Source organism: Polistes fuscatus, unplaced genomic scaffold, assembly GCF_010416935.1.
Source record: "Polistes fuscatus isolate 324 unplaced genomic scaffold, CU_Pfus_HIC Scaffold9, whole genome shotgun sequence".
In the NCBI taxonomy this organism is placed as follows: domain Eukaryota; kingdom Metazoa; phylum Arthropoda; class Insecta; order Hymenoptera; family Vespidae; genus Polistes; species Polistes fuscatus.
Window position 1 is genome coordinate 7402326 of NW_025113173.1, and position 20494 is coordinate 7422819.

Below are 20494 nucleotides of genomic sequence, written 5' to 3' on the forward strand. Positions count from 1 at the left end.
TGGGGGTAGGGTGGAGGTGGGGGACTCATGGAAAGATGGTGGAGAGGTGCTGATTGCAATGGTGTTGGTGTTGAATTTTGTGCTGGTATTAGTTGAATTGGTGTTGAATTTGTGCTGGCATTGGTTGAATTGGTGTTGAATTCTGTGCTGGTATTGGTTGAATTGGTGTTGGTAGTACTGGCATTGGTATTTATTGGTGAATAGTAGTAGTGATGATGATGATGATGGTGATGATGATGGTGTGGTAGATAGGAAGAAGTGTAGGGTTATGGGGAAGGGTGGGAAGAGGAGAAATCGCAGGGGGTGGGAGAGGGGGAACGAGGCCACTCGGAGTGGTGGGAATCATACGATTGATCAATGCACCGTGCGCGTTGGAATCGCGCAAACTGCTGCTGCTGCTGCTGTTGCTGTTTTACTGCACTCTAATTCTTCCTTCGAATTACATTCGATTTACTATGATTTATCGATCATCAATATCTATACGACAGTTTGTATATCGTAATTATTCGAAATTCAAATTGATCTGTGTTTTATGTTAAATGAAAAATTTGATGGAAAGTTATAATGGAAAGTTGATTATTTGTTGTATTTGTATTTCTTTTTTTTTTTTTTTAAATGGAGAGATCGAATTCTGCAAAAATGGTTTAAAAAAATGGAACTGTAAGATCATTTATCCATTTAAAATAATATAAATTAATATAATAGTTTTTTTGGATCATAAATTTGTTGTCTTTGGGAAAAATCTATGAATAGGGTGTGGGTGTTATCGTAAAATATAAAATAAAATAAAATAAAATAAAATAAAATAGGTTGAACGTGTAGAGATCGTACGTCGGATATTGTTTGAAGAAGAACTCGCTTCGTGTGTCAAATAAAAAATTTAATCTAATCGTTCTCTCTCTCTCTCTTCTTTTTTTCTTCAACTAGCTAGGCGCGTGCTTTCGTGACTTCGATCGAAACGAAGAACACCGAATGCGGTTGTATGTATGTTCTGCAACGTAGTGCATTATTATTTAGTTTTTCCTCGTTTCATTGTAAGAAACTTTGTATCATCGCTTCCGACAAAATAACAAATGATTTAATCTATCTTTATACTTATCTAATAAGTATTTAATTATATACATATATGTGTACACACGTATGCGTTATGTTACATCTAATTGCATGCGAAATATTAATTATTAAATATTAAAAAGAAAAAAAGAAATATATGTACACGTGAAATTATTGTCATATGTGTAATACACAATGTGTGCATTCGTAATTGTATATTATGACCATAAAATATTATCCAAAATATAAAAATATATATTAAAAATATATATAAAAAATATAAAAATACATATATATAAATTAAAATATATATCCATTGATACAACTTTAATTAAACAAAAAAGGAATAACTCAATCCCTATAATAATAAATATAAAAATAATGTTACCTATTAAATAAATTTTCTTTATCGAATAAGCACACGTATATATATATAATTCGAGATTAAGTTAATATGGTATAATAGTGATGAACGGGTAGGGTAACGGTGCAGACAGTTGTGGGGGTCAGGTTAAAGTGCACCAATGATCTGGCTTAGGTTCAGCGAAGTTTTCGTAACACAACTGTTGCAAATTATATAAATAATGGTATTCATCATACGCATGTCCCTTTTTTTCCTTTGGTCTATGTGTGTGTGTGTGTGTGCGCGTGTGTTTGTTTGTATGATTGTATTATGCGTGCTCGCGCGTGCAGCACGTGCATGCGTGCATGTGTTCTTACTCTCTTTCATCCAGGAATAGGTAAAAACGTGAAAACGACGTAATTCAAGAAGTAAAAGGATATAATATCTTCATTGAAAGGCAACAAAAGAAGCCGCTTCTCTCGTTCTGAGTCACGTTACTTTCAAAACACAATGTAAGCGATATTAATAGAACAATAATTCTAATCTAATGACCATTTACAAATATTTATAGATATATGTATATGTGTGTGTGTTGGCGTTTAATTATAGCTATTAATTATATATCTTGAAATAACTAAATATATTAAATACGAAATTAATATTTTAAATTAATAATATTTTAAATACGAAAGTTCAACTATTATAACAATTAATTATATCCTGAAACAACTAAACTGATTTATTTTAAATACGAAAGTTCAACTAGATAATATATAATTTTCAAATGGGCGAATAGTTAAAGTATAAAATTGTGATTTGATCCGTAAGATCAAATAAATAGAACTAACTATAATACTGATCCGCGTTTTAAATATGAAAGGTAATATTACATACTTCAACTAGTTAATATATATATGATACCATGAAAGACCGAAATAGGAGAATGTCGAGATTCTTCTCTTGGTCATTTGATGTATGTTAGAAATATTGATATACATGAATAAAATATTCGATATTTTTATTAATTAAATGAAAGAAAAGAATCTAACAAAATATGAAGTAAGAAAGAATATAAATGTAGGTTAAGCTTTTCTGATTCGAAGGAAATAATATTATACTATTCAGGTGTGCGAACTTTTTTCTCATAGGTAGTCGAGCAATCGATATATCGATAAGGTATATACATATGTGTATAGTTATATACCTTCCATAGATAAATATATACATACGTGTTCTTTAACCACGACTGACGTGGCCACAAGTTTTTCCATGCGTCACGCAATTCGATCTATCTTCGTCCTATCTTTTCGTCCATTTATCTGCATATCTATATACCTACATACATAGAAGCTATATAAATCTAAAAATATATATATAAATTAATAAAAATATATATTAACACACACACACACACATAATAATAATAATAGTAATTCCAACAATATAAATTATATCTGAAATAATTAAGAAAAAAAAAGGAAATGAAATATAAAATGAATAATAAAAGAGAAATATAAATTAATATGTAAATTATATTAAATATAAAAGTTAAATAATATATATTATATATTATTTTATATATTTTATATTTATATTATATTTTATTATAAAAAAAAAAGAAAGAAGAAGAAAAAAATTAAATTTTATTTTTTTTATTTTTTTATTTTTTATATATATTATATATATTTTAATAACTAAAACAGAAGAAATTATATAATTAATAAAATATCTTATCTGTTTAATAATTAATAAAATATCTTATATGTTTATGTATATTAAAATAAATGTTGGAGTAAAGATACTAATTAAAAAGAAAAAAAAAAGAAAAATTACAAGAAAATAATACATAACAGTAATTTTCCTATTCTTTTCTTATGTGCTACCAGCATTTTATTCAACAATATATATATGTATATACCTAATGCGATTTTCCCGAGTATGTAAGTATCGATAATGATTGTTAATAATTACCGATATTTAACGACTAATCTTTCTCTATATTCTACTGGTATGTGTAATTTACTAAAATAAGAGATACTTGAACACCGGTAATTTCCCATCTTTGAATAGAAAAACAACCGTTGTCAAGATGCATCATTGTTTTATCAATCGATGACCATGACCAACAATTACTACGAGTATAAATAAATTTTAGATGCATATTTACCTGTGTTGCGTAAAGAAAAATCATACACACAATATATAAATATCTTATACGATCCAAAAAAAGAAAAAAGAAAAAAAGGAAAAAAAACCAAATGTAAAATTAACGTGGCATTCGAGGTGTTAATTTATGAGAAAAAAAAAAAGACAAAATAATTGTATTAAAAATAAGCAAGATACTTTGGTTTTTCATACCACATATACAATACACACGTTTACATAGATTTATATAAAAAAATATGTACTTGACGAAGAGACAAGGCGAGAATAATCTCGAGGATCGCGCATTATCCGCGTAATCTCTCGATCTTTCATTTTCAATGATCTAAGAATTATAAAAAAAAGAAAAAAAAGAAAAAAAAGATAAAAAGAAAGAAAGACAGAAAAAAAAAATACATCACTCGACCTACATATTTTCTTCAGGGACCGTGAACACCCATAAAACTCTTTTATTCTTTTTTCATTATTATATCCAAGCAATAGATTTGATTTCGTTCGATAATTAAAACTCGTTTGGCAAGTATGGAAAAATCTTTCTATAAACAATTTTTCTTATTGTCCACATATCGATCTAACTTATGTAAATATATATATACATATACACAAACGTATACACTAATGTATACACATATGTAATCAACCAGTTTGTGTTAAACAGAAAACCATCCATCCTCCTACTTTTATTATATGGAATGCATTATGGTTATATCGTTATCGTTATCGTTTAATGTGATTCTGACTTCATCGAAATGTCGTATGTTACTTTCAACAAAAAATATAATACGCAAGCTATTATTCTATTTATATTATTCATATACACATACCGAGTGAATCAAAAGTACATTATCAATATTTGTAATTAGTAAAATTGATAATAAATGTTATTGTTAACAACGTTTAATGAAAAAAGAAAAGAAAATAAAAAGAAACGCTTGGTCGTTGAAATAATTTACACGCGAATTAATATTAAATGATAATAATATATATTTTTTTTTATTTAATTATCAATAAACATTCGTATCGTATGACTTAAAAAATAATGAATACGATATAACGAGTAATGTCAAGCTTATACTATTTATAAAAATTAATGTTCAATTAAAAAATGATTTTTGTGTGTATGTGTGTATGTTTGTCTGTGTGTGTGTGTGTGTGTGTGTTATAAAATAAATAAGAAAATCAATTTGTATTATTCGTCAAAATTTGTTCATCGTCGTAATCACTACGAGTATTATACGAGTATAAAACGCATAAAAATATATTTTTTAACTCACCCTATATTTATATAGAATATTTACGAGGTGAAAGAGTAAAGTGAAAGGTATTAACGATTCCTTCACCCCCCCACCCCTCCCACCCCACCCCGTTCATTTAAAGGTATACACGATCTATGTATTTGCTTATTTCTTACGTTTTAAAAACCTAAGAGCAAAGTGCAAGTTGCGCGTGCTACGACTGCATAACCGAATTTTAATTTCTGATTTCTTTTTTTCCTTTCCTTTCTTTTATTTTCTTTTCTTTCTTTCCTTGAATTTTTCTATCTTTATTAAATTCAATTGAGTAATAAGAAATAGAGAAATGCGAGAGAGATAGGTTTTAATTAAAAAAGAAGAAAAAAAAAATAAGTTTCTATCAATTTATCAGATTCGAATGAAGAAAAATTGTTTTATTTCTTTTTTTTTTTCTTTATTTTTGATCGTAATAATAAATTGAATTACTTATTATTGAATTTGATATATCTTTTAGATAAAAAATAAAATGTAAAAGAAAAATAAAACAAAATACAAGAAAAAGATAATAAGAAGTTTAATAACGTTACGAAGAATAAAGAATTAAGATATTTGATTTAAGTATCCTTTATTTTTCCATGACGTAAAGAATATTTGCATTTTCCTGTTTCACAAGCGTCGTCGCTAAATGCAACCTTGAATTTGAATTTACCAAAGATACACGTTGCACAATTTATCTCTTTTCTTCTTCCTCTTTTTATATTAATTTCATTTTCAAATTAATTAATATATATATATATATACACATATATCAATTAATAAAAAAATCTAAAACCAAATGTGTTACTCACTGATTTCTTCTATCATTTTTTTTTGAGGGTTTTCTATTATTTTGATTTTATTTTCAAATTTGAGAAAATATTAAATATTAATATTTAAAATTATTTAATATTATATAATATTTAAAATATTAAATATTAATATGAATAGAAAATATTAAATCAACCAACCGCAACACAGATTTTTTCTCTCCAAGAGAATTCTTATTTCATTCAATTCAATTGTCAATTTCATTTTTATATCATTTTTTATTTTCTTTATTTCTTTTTCATGTTCTTTCAAGATCTATCATGTTTCAGGATTAATTAATATATATATACACATATATCGATTAATAAAAAAATCTGAAACCAAATGTGTTACTCGCTGATTTCTTCTCCTATCATTTTTTTTTGAGGGTTTTCTATTATTTTGATTTTATTTTCAAATGGACGTTTCAATCTTTGAGAAAATATTAAAAATTATTATTTAATAAAATATTTTTAATAAAAAATTAAAAACTTAAAAAAAATTAAAAAAAATTAAAAAATATTAAAAATTATTATTTAATAAAATATTTTTAATATTTAATATATTTAATATTTAATAAATATTAAAAATATTATTATAAATCAACTAACCGCAACACAGATTTTCTCTCTCCAAAAGAATTATTATTTCATTCAATTCAATTGTCAATTTCATTTTTATATTATTTTTTATTTTCGTTATTTCTTTTTCATGTTCTTTCAAGATCTATCATGTTTCAGGAGCATGAAGTAATACGATTCCGGAAATCATCGTTACCAGGGGAGAATTTGCCGGACAACAACGACGACGACGACGACGACGACGACAACGACGAGGAGGAGAAAATACGCGTAAAACGAGAAGTAGAATTTGTGAAGCATATTGTTTCCGGTTACTTGGGTTCTTACATCCGGATACCAAAAATCGTACGTTACGATACCAAAGATGTGGCCGAACTTCTTCAAATTATTCACCCATTTCGTCCAGGTAAATTTAATACGAAAACGGACAATGAATTAATGAATAAAACATATTTCATTCGGATTATGCAACCTTTTTCTTCTTTTTTTTCTTCTTCTTATTCTTTTTCTTCAAACTTACCATATGCTACTGCAAAAGTATAATATTTTTCTTTATTTTCTTCCTAATTTAATTATTATTCCCAACACAGTGTGTGTGTGTGTGTGTGTAACGTGTATGTTCGACAGATGTTTTTTTAAATACAACATATAAATAGTTAAATTAAACAAAACAAAAGAATAAAGAAATTATGAGGGGGGGAGATATGTATATGGTGGGTTGAAAAGTTTTGAGCCTACCACGAAGAAAAACTATACAAAATTTTCATCTCAAACACGAGTATGGAAAAATAAATATCTCAGTTTGGATTGAGATCGTTAAATCCTATTATTAAAACAACATTTCTGCAAATCCAATTGAACCCTCCTATTAATAATATTATTTTTCTTTTTATAGAAAAGATAGAGAGGGGAAACAAAAGAATTACTAAAAAAATACGATTAAATATAAATAGAGACGATTAAAACCATTCCAATTTTGATTGACTGTTAAATTCTATTATCAAATAGAAATCTACATATGTACACATTTTCCCTATTTTTATTTCTTTTTTTCTTTAATTTTTTTTTCAATTTACGTGTACCATATCCGTGTCATCCGATAAAGAGTAATATCTTCGTTTAACGAGCAATTTCGAACGCGGAAAGATTTGTTATCGAGAAAGAAAGATAAAGACAGATATATAGAAGATAAAAAGAGAGAAAGAGAGAAAGAGAGTTTAATTAAAAGGTGTACCTGTTAAAAGTCGAATTATTCGTATCGAACAGGAACTCGTTATCTTTCTCTCTCTCTCTCTCTCTCTCTCTCTTTCTCTTTCTTTTTTACTTTTAATAAAAGTTAAATAAAAAAAATCAAAATTAAAAAAATAATAAAAATAACAAAAAATAATCAAATTAAATTAAAGTTAAAATAATTAAATAATTAAAGTTAAATCATTAAAAATCGAACGTGAAAATGAATTACTATAAATTAAATATATTTGACTCCTTGTCAAAATATAATACGCGATTTAGAAAATTTGTCATAAATCGGATCTTGTAAAATGTCCGATTTAAATTAACAAAAGAGAGAGAGAGAGAGAGAGAGAGAGACTCAATTAGTTCCAACATTTCCGATCTAAACTCTCCACCATACGAGAGAACGAGTCCATAATATCTTTGATAAACTTTCTCGATTTCATAGCTTACTTTCTCTTCGTGTGGAAATTTGTGTTTCTTGTGTCCACCTTTCCTTCTTCTTCTTCTCCTTCCTCCTCTTCCATCTCTTCTTCTTAATTTTTGTTTTCCCCGTTTAGTCACGATCTGCAGAGGCAGCTGTCAAGAAGATATAAAACTTCGATCCTTTTTACTTCAAATCAACCATCATCATCTTACTCTTTCTCTATTTCTGTCTGCCCCTTTTAACTTATGTTTGGATCGTTAATGGGGAAAGCAAGCAGGCAGATGGTAGGTTGTTGGTTTTATTAAACGATAAATAATGTTACACAACAACCGGTCGAATTAATGGCTCTTATAATTTTATATTACTTTTCTTTTCCTTTCTTTTCTTTTTCTCAATTTCAATTATTTTCAATTGTATTCATTTTAAGTTTCTTTAATTAATTAATTAATTAATTAAATAATTAAATACCAATTGCTAATTTTACATTACATTGTCATTGACTTTACTTTATAATAATAATAATAATAAATATAATCGTATTATATTATCTGAAATTTATATATTATCAACATTTCATTCTAAAAGACCTGTTGTTCCTTTGAACAATTTGGTTATAAATAAATGTACATAAATTGTCGGTAAATTTAATGTTAAAATGCACTCATTCATTCCCTCTCTCTTTCTCTTTCTCTTTCTCTTTCTTGTTCTTGTAAGAAAGCTCTCGCAATATTCTTCTGTGTTACCTGTTCCTCCTTGCACGCGTGGAATGTTTTTGAACGAACAAAGAAACGACCAACTACGACTCCCACTCGTCTTTACGAGTGCTACGAAGACCATCTGCTTCCTTTGGTTTAATGTTCTTCGAGAAAGGAAGAACACTGCGGTTATTTCCTTTCGGACACCCTTTGATGTTTCTTCTACCGTATTATGCTTACAAAATACTTTCAATGTTCAATACGCGTGACTTGTAAATAAATCGTGAAAACTCGAAAAGAAAAAAAACAAAACCTTTCTTTTTTTACCCAATCTCCCCACCCCACCCCTTTCTTCTTTCTCAAATTTTCTATAAAAATATATATATATATCATATTTTATTTTTTTTTTATATATTATATTATATATATTTTTTATATATTATATTTTATATATTTATATATTATTATTAATTATTTATTATATTATTTTTATATATATATATCATTATTTTATTTTTCTTTTGCATTCAAACATCATCATTGTAAATTTCTTCGACATGATTTATTTAACAAAATTATTATCAATGTAAATGAACCCTTTGCACTCGAGCGGCGCCGATACGGCGCCCGGCCTATTTCAAGTGTCAACTCAACCAAAAAACTAATTACAGAGTGTAGTATTTATCAAAGTTTGTTTCGTTCGACATATAAATGAATAAACTGATGATATTTGATTATTTCTATACGCTTGTTTGTTTATAAATGTTTTTAAAGTAAAATGTCTGCTGGTTCGCGCAAGCGAGAAAGGCCTCGAGTGCAAAGAGGTTAATAATAATAATAATAATAACAAATATTTGTTCTTGCGAGATAATGATTAATTATTTCATTTGAAAGAACGTTGAAAGAAGGAAAAGACTGTAAGTATGTATTAATACTTAAGTATATGTATATATCTATCTATGATGAAAGAGTACTTGTTACATAGACGTTAATTTCCTTGTAAACAAGTTTAAGTTTGGTATACATATAGCAAGCAAGACTAAACGTAAGATGATACGAACAGAGACGAAAGTATTTCAATGAATAATGTCCTCTTATCGCGTTATGTTCTTCACTCGTTACTTGACTCTTTCCAAGAAGAGTTTCGATAGAATACGAGACACCTTCTTATCACGATAGACACCCTCTTATAAATTGTTAATGTCTAAGGTAACTGTAAAAAAAGATGACGAAGATATTATTTCTAAAGTGTTCATAAGAATCTATTTAAGCACCATTACTTTTCTTAAAATAAATTTGAAAGATAAGCAAGTATGTGTATATATATGTGTGTGTTTGTGTATGTGTGTGATGATAAAAAGAGTTAAAATTAATGTTTTTATATTGAATAGAATAATTATAATTGAAATTATTATTCATTTTTAAACGATATTTATGAGGTATTTCATCGCAGGTGGTTATGTGTATATATATGTGTGTGTTTGTGTATGTGTGTGATGATAAAAAGAGTTAAAATTAATGTTTTTATATTGAATAGGATAATTATAATTGAAATTGTTATTCATTTTTAAACGATATTTATTAGGAGGTATTTCATTACAGGTGGTTTCCATTTACAAAGATATTGCTAAACATTCTCGACAAATCTTTCTCTAACACGAAAAGAAATTTCTAAAAGAAATATAAAGAAAGAGAAAGAAGAGAAGAGGAGGGGGGATGGATATTTGTTTCTTTTTAATCTCGAAGAAAATTTGCCAATCTTCTTTCTTATATTTTGTTTCCACCTGATCCCTTGTGTTCCTCGTACGAGATTATACCCCCCTCCCTCCCTCCTCCCACCCCCGATGAAATGAACTTTGGCTCGAAGGAGATCGTAATCTTCCATCTGCTGTGCATTCTAATCGTAAGATAGAGAAAGAGAATACCATTTGGATCATTGCACACGTGGGTCATGACCCCGAAAAACATTCACCGAGATTTTTCGAACTCAAATCGATGTAGAACATGACAATAAAGGAAATAACTATTTCCAATTTTTGTCTACAGGATGTTTCGGAAAAATCGTTTTATCAAGGTAAAAAAAAGTAAAGAGAATAAAATTTTTTTTTTTTTTTTATTCATTACAGAACATACAATCAATTCTCGACGAGAATTATAAGTACTTTAGGCTGGCGTGATGTAATAACATGAAATATAAATAAATAAGATTTACACAATGGTGAGTGTAGATATAATACATTAGACTCAAATAATATTACTATGTTTTAAATCATTCAAATCTTGTTTTAAGGTCAGAAGGGTAGAACCTTTTTAGTCTTCGTACTAGTTCATTTGCTTCCAGTAAATTTTTGCTAAAGGGTTGGGATGTTTGGCTAAACGGGAGTTGTAGCGTTCACTGAAGCTAACAATTTCTTCTTTTATTGTAGATATTCTTAAATCTTGATGAATTCTTTCGTTTGTAACGTACCATGGGGCATTGCAGATGTTTCGTAGAGTTTTTGATTGGAACCTCTGTAAAATCTCTATATTGGAGTTACTCGCAGTTCCCCATAGTTGGATTCCGTAAGTCCATATGGGTTTTAGAATAGCTTTATAGATAGCGAGCTTTTTTTCCAAATCTAACTTAGACGATCTACCAAACAGCCAATAAATTTTTCTTACTCGTTCTTTGAGGTGTTTTACTTTGGTTTGTATATGTTGCTTCCATGTCAGCCTTTTGTCTAGGATAATACCTAAATATTTGATCGAGTAAGAGAATAAAATAAAACATCGATGTGTTGATTAATTATTATAATTGCAATTATTTTCTTTTGAATTTGAATATATAAGAATTTCCGTTTATCCGTGTTGTTAACCAAAAATTATGAATTTACGGATAATTTGCATTGAAAATTTTCGCGAGAAAATATAAATTTATATTTTATTTAGCACTCGATAAAACGATATTTAGAACGACCTGTATATAATATCAGTTTTGAATAAAAAAGGTATGAATAAAAAAAAAATGATTTTATTAGAATTTCTTTCCTTATTTGTAAACGGTGCAACCATTAAAAAGAATAAAAATAAAAAGATAATGGAGAAAAAAAAAGAACGAACGAAAGACATTTTATTATCCCCATTGATAAAATTTATCTTAAGTTTGCATTGAACGTGCAACGTGTGATATACATACATGCATGCAATAGAAACGAGTGTCACGTAACGGTGCATTTACGTGGGGGGACAAGACCTCAAAGAAAGAAAGAAAGAAAGATTGCAAATTCCTGTTCTTTTTTTATTTTTTCTTTTAACATATTGCCCAGAAGAAATAGCGGACAACGCCCACGAAAAGCTAATTGTGAATCGAAACTTTGAATATTTTCTTCGACGAGTATTCCTCGGTGAAAAGGAAAAAAAGAAACAAAAAAAATGCATGCGTGCGGTTTTCACACGCACGTTTTAAACCTTCGGAGACTTCAACTAAACTTCGATAGAATGAAACAAATGTTTACATTTTATTTATTACATATACTACATTATATATTATACAGACTCAACTATTGAGTTGGCAAATAAGTGAGTGGAAGGTAGCCGAATTTTGCCAACTATCTTCGGCAAAATCTTTCAGATATATATGTTTGTCTCTTTTTAATATCGTCTCTTCATTTCCGTTTCATTGATTGCGTTTCATTGAATTTCAAATCACACGATTCTAAAGAAGTTTTCATTTCAAAGGAAAAAAGAAAAACACAGAAAAATAAGGAAATCCAAGAACCACATCGATGGTTATCCACAAACCACGAAACTAAAATATTCCTTTCTAAATCAACATTGTTACTTATTGTTAGAAGCAACTAGAAGAGGAAACGATTCGGAGATTAAAAGATAATAATGTTACCGGAAATATGGTAGTTTCGTGCACGGTCATAGTCATCTTAAATAAAAAAAAAAGGAAAAAATATATATGAGAATAAAAAAAAAGAAAAATATTAAATCTTAATTATTATAGAATAAATATCTTTTTTTTAATTAAATATATATATATATATATATATATATAAATAAATATTTAAATTTTATATATAATATTAAATATTTAAATTAAATATTTATTCATTGTTCAATTATAAACATTTAATAAATGTATATATCCCGATAAATAAATTAAAATATTACAGCAAAATATATCATTGTTATATTATATAAAATATAACATAATATATGTTATAATAACAATAATAAAATCATCCCTTGTGGGGATCGAACCCACGACCTTTGGATTAGAAGTCCAACGCGCTATCCTCTGCGCCAAAGGGACTTATGACATCGAGAATAATAGTAATAATACATTATTAAAATATATATATATATATATGACTTAATATTATATAATAAATTATTATTAATAAAATATAAAATATTAACAATTTACAATGATAAATATTTATTCCAAAATTACATGATAGAATGGAGAAACAGGAAACGTCTCGCAAATTTCATAACCGGTCTCTTTATCTCTCTCTTTCTCTTATATGCACACGTAAAGGGTCAACGCTTCCGCGTTTGCTTTCTTGTGGGCACGAATGTCGTGTCGCAACGAGGAGGAGAAGAAAAAAATAAATAAAACTGTATCGTACTTTATCTTTACATGGAAAACGTTACGTCTTCGGTCTTGCTATTTTATTTAAAAAATTCTTTCTTTAATTGTATCCTATCCCTATCTCTCTCTCTCTCTCTCTCCCTCTTTCTCTTATTTTATAGATAATATAAAAAAGAAATTTCATTTTTCTTTTCTATTCTTTTTACCTGGAACCATACTTGGCGATTACGTACCTTCCATTCATGTTATTTTCTTAATACGGTTCATTTCTAACATAAGCGTATATACGTGTATGTACATGTATGTCAATAGTTTACCCGTTATATCGTTAACGAGCTTTGTTAACATGTTGTTCCTCTATCCTTCTCCATTCTAGCTTTCACGTTTAATCCGTTCAATTTTGTTTCGCATTTGTGCGGATAAAAAGTGACACGTTGAACTTCATAGTAACATTTATTAAAAAAAAAAAAAAGAAAAAAATCTATATTATTATTCCTTACGAATGTTTAATGTTTCGATTGTAACTTTTGGTTGATAGTGTATGGATATGTATATAACGAACGATAGTAATCATGATTAGTTATCTTGATGAACATTTTCCCAGAGACCCTAGAAATCAGCCGACCATATATCCTGCCCCCCACCTCTTCTCCTTTTTTTTCTTTCAACTGTTTTGTTCTTTCAAAACAACCCTCATGCGCGAATGCACCGAGCCGCGAAGGAGACGAAAATACGTTATATAAGTAAAAATAGGTGTATATATTATAGATAAATACATACATACATATATATATATAGAAACATTGATAACGTTTTTCTTTATAGGTTGAACGTTATTTTATTTTTTGAATAAATTCTGAATCAAATTTATATTCTCTATGATATTATTAGATTTTGCTTAATCTCAACAATATTGCATTTTTATTTTTTATATATTTATTTATTATTCAATTTTTCAATATTTCTTTTAATACATATATGTATATATATACAATATTTATTGCATTTTCTTAGTCATCCCTTTATCTTGAAATGTTGTGTTATAAATATCCTCGATATTTTATTTTTATCTAAAAAAATATTTATGACGTTCTAACACGTTTACTCTGATAAACAATATATAAGTTATATATTTATTATAATCTACCCGTATGAATATACGTAAAAGTTCTAAAAATTAATATTTTAAATATATATATTTTCCCAACGTTTAAAAGTTTCCTTTGAAAACTTCAATAAAATTAGATGTCGACGTATAGTCAACGATAGTTTTATTTCGAAATGTATCGACGTCATATGACGAGGTTGATGGTAAACGTATTGATGACGTTGTCGTCATTGTCGTCATCGATTCCAAAGACTACGAAATACTTGTTCTAAGTCGCCTTGAACTGATTGTGAAAACTCATACACGCGTTACACACCATACGATGAATGCATAAAAACCTAAGTTTCGTGAAACCTAAATCAATTTCAATCTATCTCTACATTACCGATTTTTCATGGTTTATCCACTCGTACCAAAGTTTTTAACATCTAATCTTTTTTCTACATCGTTTCCTACATGTTATTTCTGATTCTGATCAACATAAATTGCAACATGTATCATTAAACTTAAGAATCAATGCATGCATTAACACCAAGGTTTCATCAAATCTACATGAATTTAAATTTGCTTACACATTAGCAATTTGTTTTTTTTTTGTCTACATTATTTTTCCGCAACTTATTTCTGATTTAAATGAATGTACGTATGCAACGTGTATCATTGTAATAATGAAAATATCAATAAATACAATTAACAACATCAAGGTTTCGTGAAGCCAGCATCAATTTTAATTTTTCTGCTAATTATCAATTCTTCTCATCAGTTGGTTATTCAAGTGAAACACGTGATATTTCTTCTTCTGCATCGTTTTCTACAAGTTATTTTTGATTCTGATCAACATATATTGCAACATGTATCATGAAACATAGGAATCGATGTCATGCATTGCAATATGTTCGAATGTGTATATATATAGAGGGGTCTTGAAAGTCCAAGCTCTCTCTCTAGCAACAAGTGGCAACCCTCCGTTTCCGCTTTCCTTTTTACCGACTCCTCTTCTCTTGATATCCCTCTCTTTCTATCTCTATCCTTGTCTCTCTTCTATCACTTTCTCCAAAGTACTTTGAAACGGAAAGGAGAACGCTCGTATCCAACAAAAGTAAAATTTAATACTTCAAGTCGACTACTCAATTTCAAAGAGAATCCGTTTGATAAGGAAAAAGAAAAAGAAAAGAACTGTGCTGATTCAAGATTAGTATTGTCATAATGATAAGTTAGTCTTTATTTTATGAAAGAATATGATACGCGATTATTAATCGTTGATTCATTAAAAGTTCACATAAGATATTGAAACGTTGATTTAGAAATAAAATTTTATTATCTTTTACTTTAATAGAAAGATCTAGAATTATCGATAAAGTTATTTTACTCAAATGAAATTTATTAAAGTGTATGGATTTTCCGTTATATTGTCGATTAAGAAATTTTCTAAAAATTCACAATACAATGTCAGATATTGTTTTCTTTCTATCTATCAAGCCTTGTTTAGACTATGTTATTTAAAAAAGACAGACTTACGTTAACGATATACGCTACTTGTATAAACTAAATTCCACTGGAATATTTCGTAACGATTTATTTCAGTTCTTCGAATTCTTGGAAATCTGAAAATATGTAAGATTGATTAGTGGAGTATAAAGTTAATTAAATGCTTTCATGCATAGATAATTTGTGTGTTTGTGTGTATGTGTGTACTTATACACGTAATACATAAAAATTATGAGCATATAAATCATGAAATATTATTATTTTTATTAAAAAGAATAATCACTTTTTTATAAACAAGATATATTTATTTAAGAGAATTTAAATAATATATAATTTGTGTAACTCGAAAAAATAAAATATTCGGTGCTATTCGGGATTCGTCGGGAATGTTCGGCTAAATTATAGAAGAAACTTTAAATGATATATTAAGCGGGAAAATAATGGTCTTTGAATATGAGAAAAAGAAAAGACTGACCTACATATCTGAACATGACTAACCTATATAAAATTGGCATACTGACCTATATATATATATATAATTTCTTAGAAAATACTTGATTTCAATGTCAAGGTAAACAACGAGAAAAATCTTTCTCGCTCGTTTCGACACAGATATACCCTAACATAAGCATACGAATGAATGCCTCGAATTGAAGAGACAAATGATTAAAAAAAAACCGTATAATATTCTCGAGACATAATTTTTTTTTAGACTCATATATATACAGATTATTATTTTTATTATTTCGGAAAGAAATAGAGACATTGAAAGGTAAAAATAAACTATGGACAATAATTTTCCAACCGGTCTATTCTACTACCGCGAGTTTTTATATCGCGAAATTATTAAACAAAATTGAATATATTTCAAACACGCGAAAGAGAATATCAAAACGTTTAATATTTAAAATATAAAACGAAACGATCGTAAATTTTCTGTTATAAAAATTATTCTATTTTAATTTCGAATAATTTGCATTATTTTAATCACGCTCATATCATAAAAAATATTTCCACTGACGTGTTTCAACTTGAAATTGTTTAATTAAATAATATCTAATAGATTGAAATTATAAATAATTCTCCTGAACTCCTTTCACAATGGTCGGATAAAATTCTTTCGAAATATTCTTTTTATGATTGTTTCGTTTCTATAAATAAAAATTTAAATAAAAGCAAGTTGAAATTATACTTATTATTTTTGTATGATCTTTCACATGTTATAATATAGCAACCGCTGAAGAGTATGAAAAATAAAGAGAGAGAGAGAGAAGGAGAACATCAACATTTCGTTGCTGTGAAACATTTTTTTTTTCCTTCTATTCATCGAGCGAGAATCAACGTGAAAGGCGGTGGTTACTCGTTAGAGTAACTTTAATGAGTCACCCTTCTTATATATCCTTAGAGGCTTTATGGGAATGGAAAGTGCAGAGATAATGAGTGATTATTTCGATTCAATGACTTCTCTCGTAACTCACAGTGATTTCAAATCATTCGAGATCATTGTGTGTAGATTAATAACTTTTAAGATTTTTCAAAGTTATTTTTAACTTCATTTTTTTCTCTCTTTTTTTATTATTTTTTCAATATAGTAAAATATAAATATTGTATATTAATATGATCAAATAACAACTGAATCACATTTTGCAGAAAAAAACCTAGCAATTAAAATATATAATTAACATACGTATGATTTTTTTGTTACAGATAAAAGAAGATGTAAGAAAAAAGTAAAGAAATATGCAATGAAAATGCCAGATTATGCTTTACTTCCATTGAAGTTTGCTAAACTCGATCCTGATGTATTTAGAAATAAATCGATATTTGCAGTAGAAATAAAACCGAAACAAGGATATCAACGTAAAGAGGAACAATTATTGCAATTGTGCCCGTATTGTCTTGCACAGTATTATAAGGTAATAAATCATTAACATTGTTTTTATTTATTATCTTCTAGGCCAATCATCTTTTTCTAACTATAAAATGAAATTGCTTTGTTTCAGTTAAAAAACAAAATGATTGATCATCGAAGCAGCTATTGCCCATTTGATCTTTTCTCTGGAGATGAAAAACGTATGAAAGAAGCGATCAAAGGGTTGTTAAGATCACCGCAAAACAATTTAAAAATCTTCAAGGATGGAACGATCATCTACGATCAAGAATTTTCAATGAATGATCTTGAAACAGTATTAAATGATTGTTATCAAAGCGTTGATGATGATGTTTGTACCAAAGAGAGCACCATCAACTTGTTTTGCAATTTGACCTGCACTGCACTTTTGCATTCTTTTCCTCAAAGCGAATGCTCAAAAGTAATAATGCAATCAACGCTTGAACGTAATCGTTTTTATCATATTTCTGAATGTGATTCTGAAGTTACTCGTGATACCAACAAAGAGTTCATTTCAAAAACAAGAAAACTGTTTTATCTTATAAAGGAAGTAAGGATTTCGTTTCTTGATATAAAATATTCTTCAGAATAAGTATTTAGTAGTACATAGTATAATATTATTTAACTTTTTGATCAAATATATTTATTAATTTATTTTTTATAGGAATGTAATCGTGAAACTAATGATTTACCTAAGGACTGTGTATTGGAACGAATACTTTCCATGCAGAGATTACCATACGTCGGTACAGAATATATCTATGATATCTACGATAAATATTCTACAGTGATAGACGATGAGATCATATACTCTCATTTAATAAATTCTTCTCGGAATTATACCAAAGAAATACATGAAGTTTCCAATGAAAATCATACCAGTAATTGGTTAACTACGGCTTCTAAAAATGAAGAGTTTACGGATAAAAGTAATAATGGAAAAAAAGATATCGAACATAATAGCCATAGGATATCTAATAACATAAATGAAAAAGATTTAATAGCGTTACAAAATTATCTTTTGTTTTCAACTGCAAGAGACTGTTCGATACTAATAACTTTTCAACAATTAAAACCGTAAGTTTTTATATATCGCATTAAATGTAATTTTCTTTCAAATTATACGAATTTAATGTTTTCTTCTTTGTTATTTTTACAGGGAAGCATTATTATCTGTTCCAAAAGAATATGTAATCAAAATATCTGAAGATCTTTGCTTCCTTACAAGTGTAAATGTTTCTGATGTCGATCCAAAAAGTATGAGCAGTATTCCAAGACATCGTCAAAGAGATATAAATATTCTTAACGCGGTAACATCTGCATTAAAAGAAAAATTATCTCTAAATGATCATTAATGAATATTTAATCATAGATATTTAAATATGTTTAATTATATTTTAACTTATTGATTATTTTAATTATTTTAATTACGTTTCCCATATTATTAACCTAAAATCGATTATTCTGTTTAAAATAATTTTATTATATCATGATATGAATATTTTGTTAAAGTGGAATAATCTGACTAAAAGAACATTATCGTTTCATTAATTATTTAATTTATAATAATTAGAAAACATTGTTAATAGTATATCAAAGAGGCTAAATAATTTTCATAAATTATTAAAATAACAAAAATATTACCAAATATCGATAAATATGCACCAAATTAAAAAAAAAGTGATACTTAAATCTTCTGTAAACTTTTTAAAACTTTAAACAAAAAATACAAAAGGTATCGGTCACTTTTATGTATTTATAAATTTAATAAGTATTTTAAAATTGACAAAATAATTAAATACATTAATTTTCTGTGATTTCATTTTTAAACTTTAACTATATCGATTATAATAGGTATCGTAGTTCAGTATATCGACTACGCATATAATGAGGCGCTTCGATCGCTTTGTTATTATGTATTCAATCCGCGGGGAAATTTGAATTGACTTAAATGTATTACAAAAATGGTATTATATGAATGATATAATTATCATATTTCTTTTAAACACACAAATTTTTGTATTTCATAAGACTGAATTAAAGATAATAACTATAGGGATAATATCATTTAAAATATAATTACTTAAATTATATTCACTTTTGTATTATACTTTTTTATTTGCATCTTATTTAAATTGATGTTAAAAATAATGCACAGAACAATGATCGTCTATGAAATTATTTAAGAAAAAAAATATAATTGTCAAATAAATTGCATTGTAAATATATTTTCTAAAGTGAATAAAACGTCAATGCATTATTGTATACATTTTGATTGGATCCTTAAACGCACTAGTATTATATATAACAATCTGTCATGACAGTGGTAAAGTAATCGAATTTTCATAGAATAGACTAAGGTGCAAGGCCGTTCAACAGTTATGAATGGCACGGTTGGAAAATGGGGAAAGTCAAACAACGTCAGGACCGAAACAAAAGAAGGTGCATAACAATGCACCCGTTTTATTGAAACTTCGTTATTTTCTTTTTATCTTATAATTAAATTCGAAAGTACATAAAAATTGTCTAAATCATATTCTACTACATAAACTATTATAAGGAACGTTTTTTAATTTAAAAAAAGGAATATAAAAAAAATTCAATGAATTCGATTCGTTAAATAATATTTTTAAACTAATAATCGACATAACCTAATAATTTTAAATACACAATAAAAGATCGATCGATATATACGCTAAAAAAAAGAAAAGGGAAGAAAAGAAACGGAAAAACAAAATTACATTAAAAATAAAAAAAAAAGAACAAAAAATAGAAATTCAGACGTAATAAACGTCATAATTTAACTAGACGCCCCCACGTTGCTTTATTAAAGTCACGTTATTCCAACGTTC

General features: G+C 27.4%; 1 protein-coding gene and 1 non-coding gene across 2 annotated transcripts; one reads left to right on the forward strand and one right to left on the reverse strand.

The window, feature by feature from the left end:
- The first annotated feature begins 6358 nt into the window (after window positions 1-6358).
- LOC122525500 (inositol-pentakisphosphate 2-kinase) lies at window positions 6359-19000 on the forward strand. Its single transcript, XM_043648331.1, has 5 exons — window positions 6359-6624; window positions 17459-17667; window positions 17755-18192; window positions 18307-18719; window positions 18802-19000. The coding sequence occupies exons 1-5, from the start codon at window positions 6369-6371 to the stop codon at window positions 18995-18997; spliced, it is 1512 nt and encodes a 503-aa protein (XP_043504266.1). The 5' UTR covers window positions 6359-6368; the 3' UTR covers window positions 18998-19000.
- Window positions 12801-12873, reverse strand: Trnar-ucu. Its single transcript has one exon. It is a non-coding gene; the product is annotated as a tRNA-Arg (tRNA).
- Window positions 19001-20494: the final 1494 nt, after the last annotated feature.

Coding starts and splice junctions, on each gene's coding strand:
- LOC122525500 (XM_043648331.1), top strand. CDS start 6,369: ATGTTTCAGGAGCATGAAGTAATACGATTCCGGAAATCATCGTTACCA. Junction 17,668..17,754: donor GTCTTGCACAGTATTATAAG/GTAATAAATCAT, acceptor GCTTTGTTTCAG/TTAAAAAACAAAATGATTGA. Junction 18,193..18,306: donor TGTTTTATCTTATAAAGGAA/GTAAGGATTTCG, acceptor TATTTTTTATAG/GAATGTAATCGTGAAACTAA.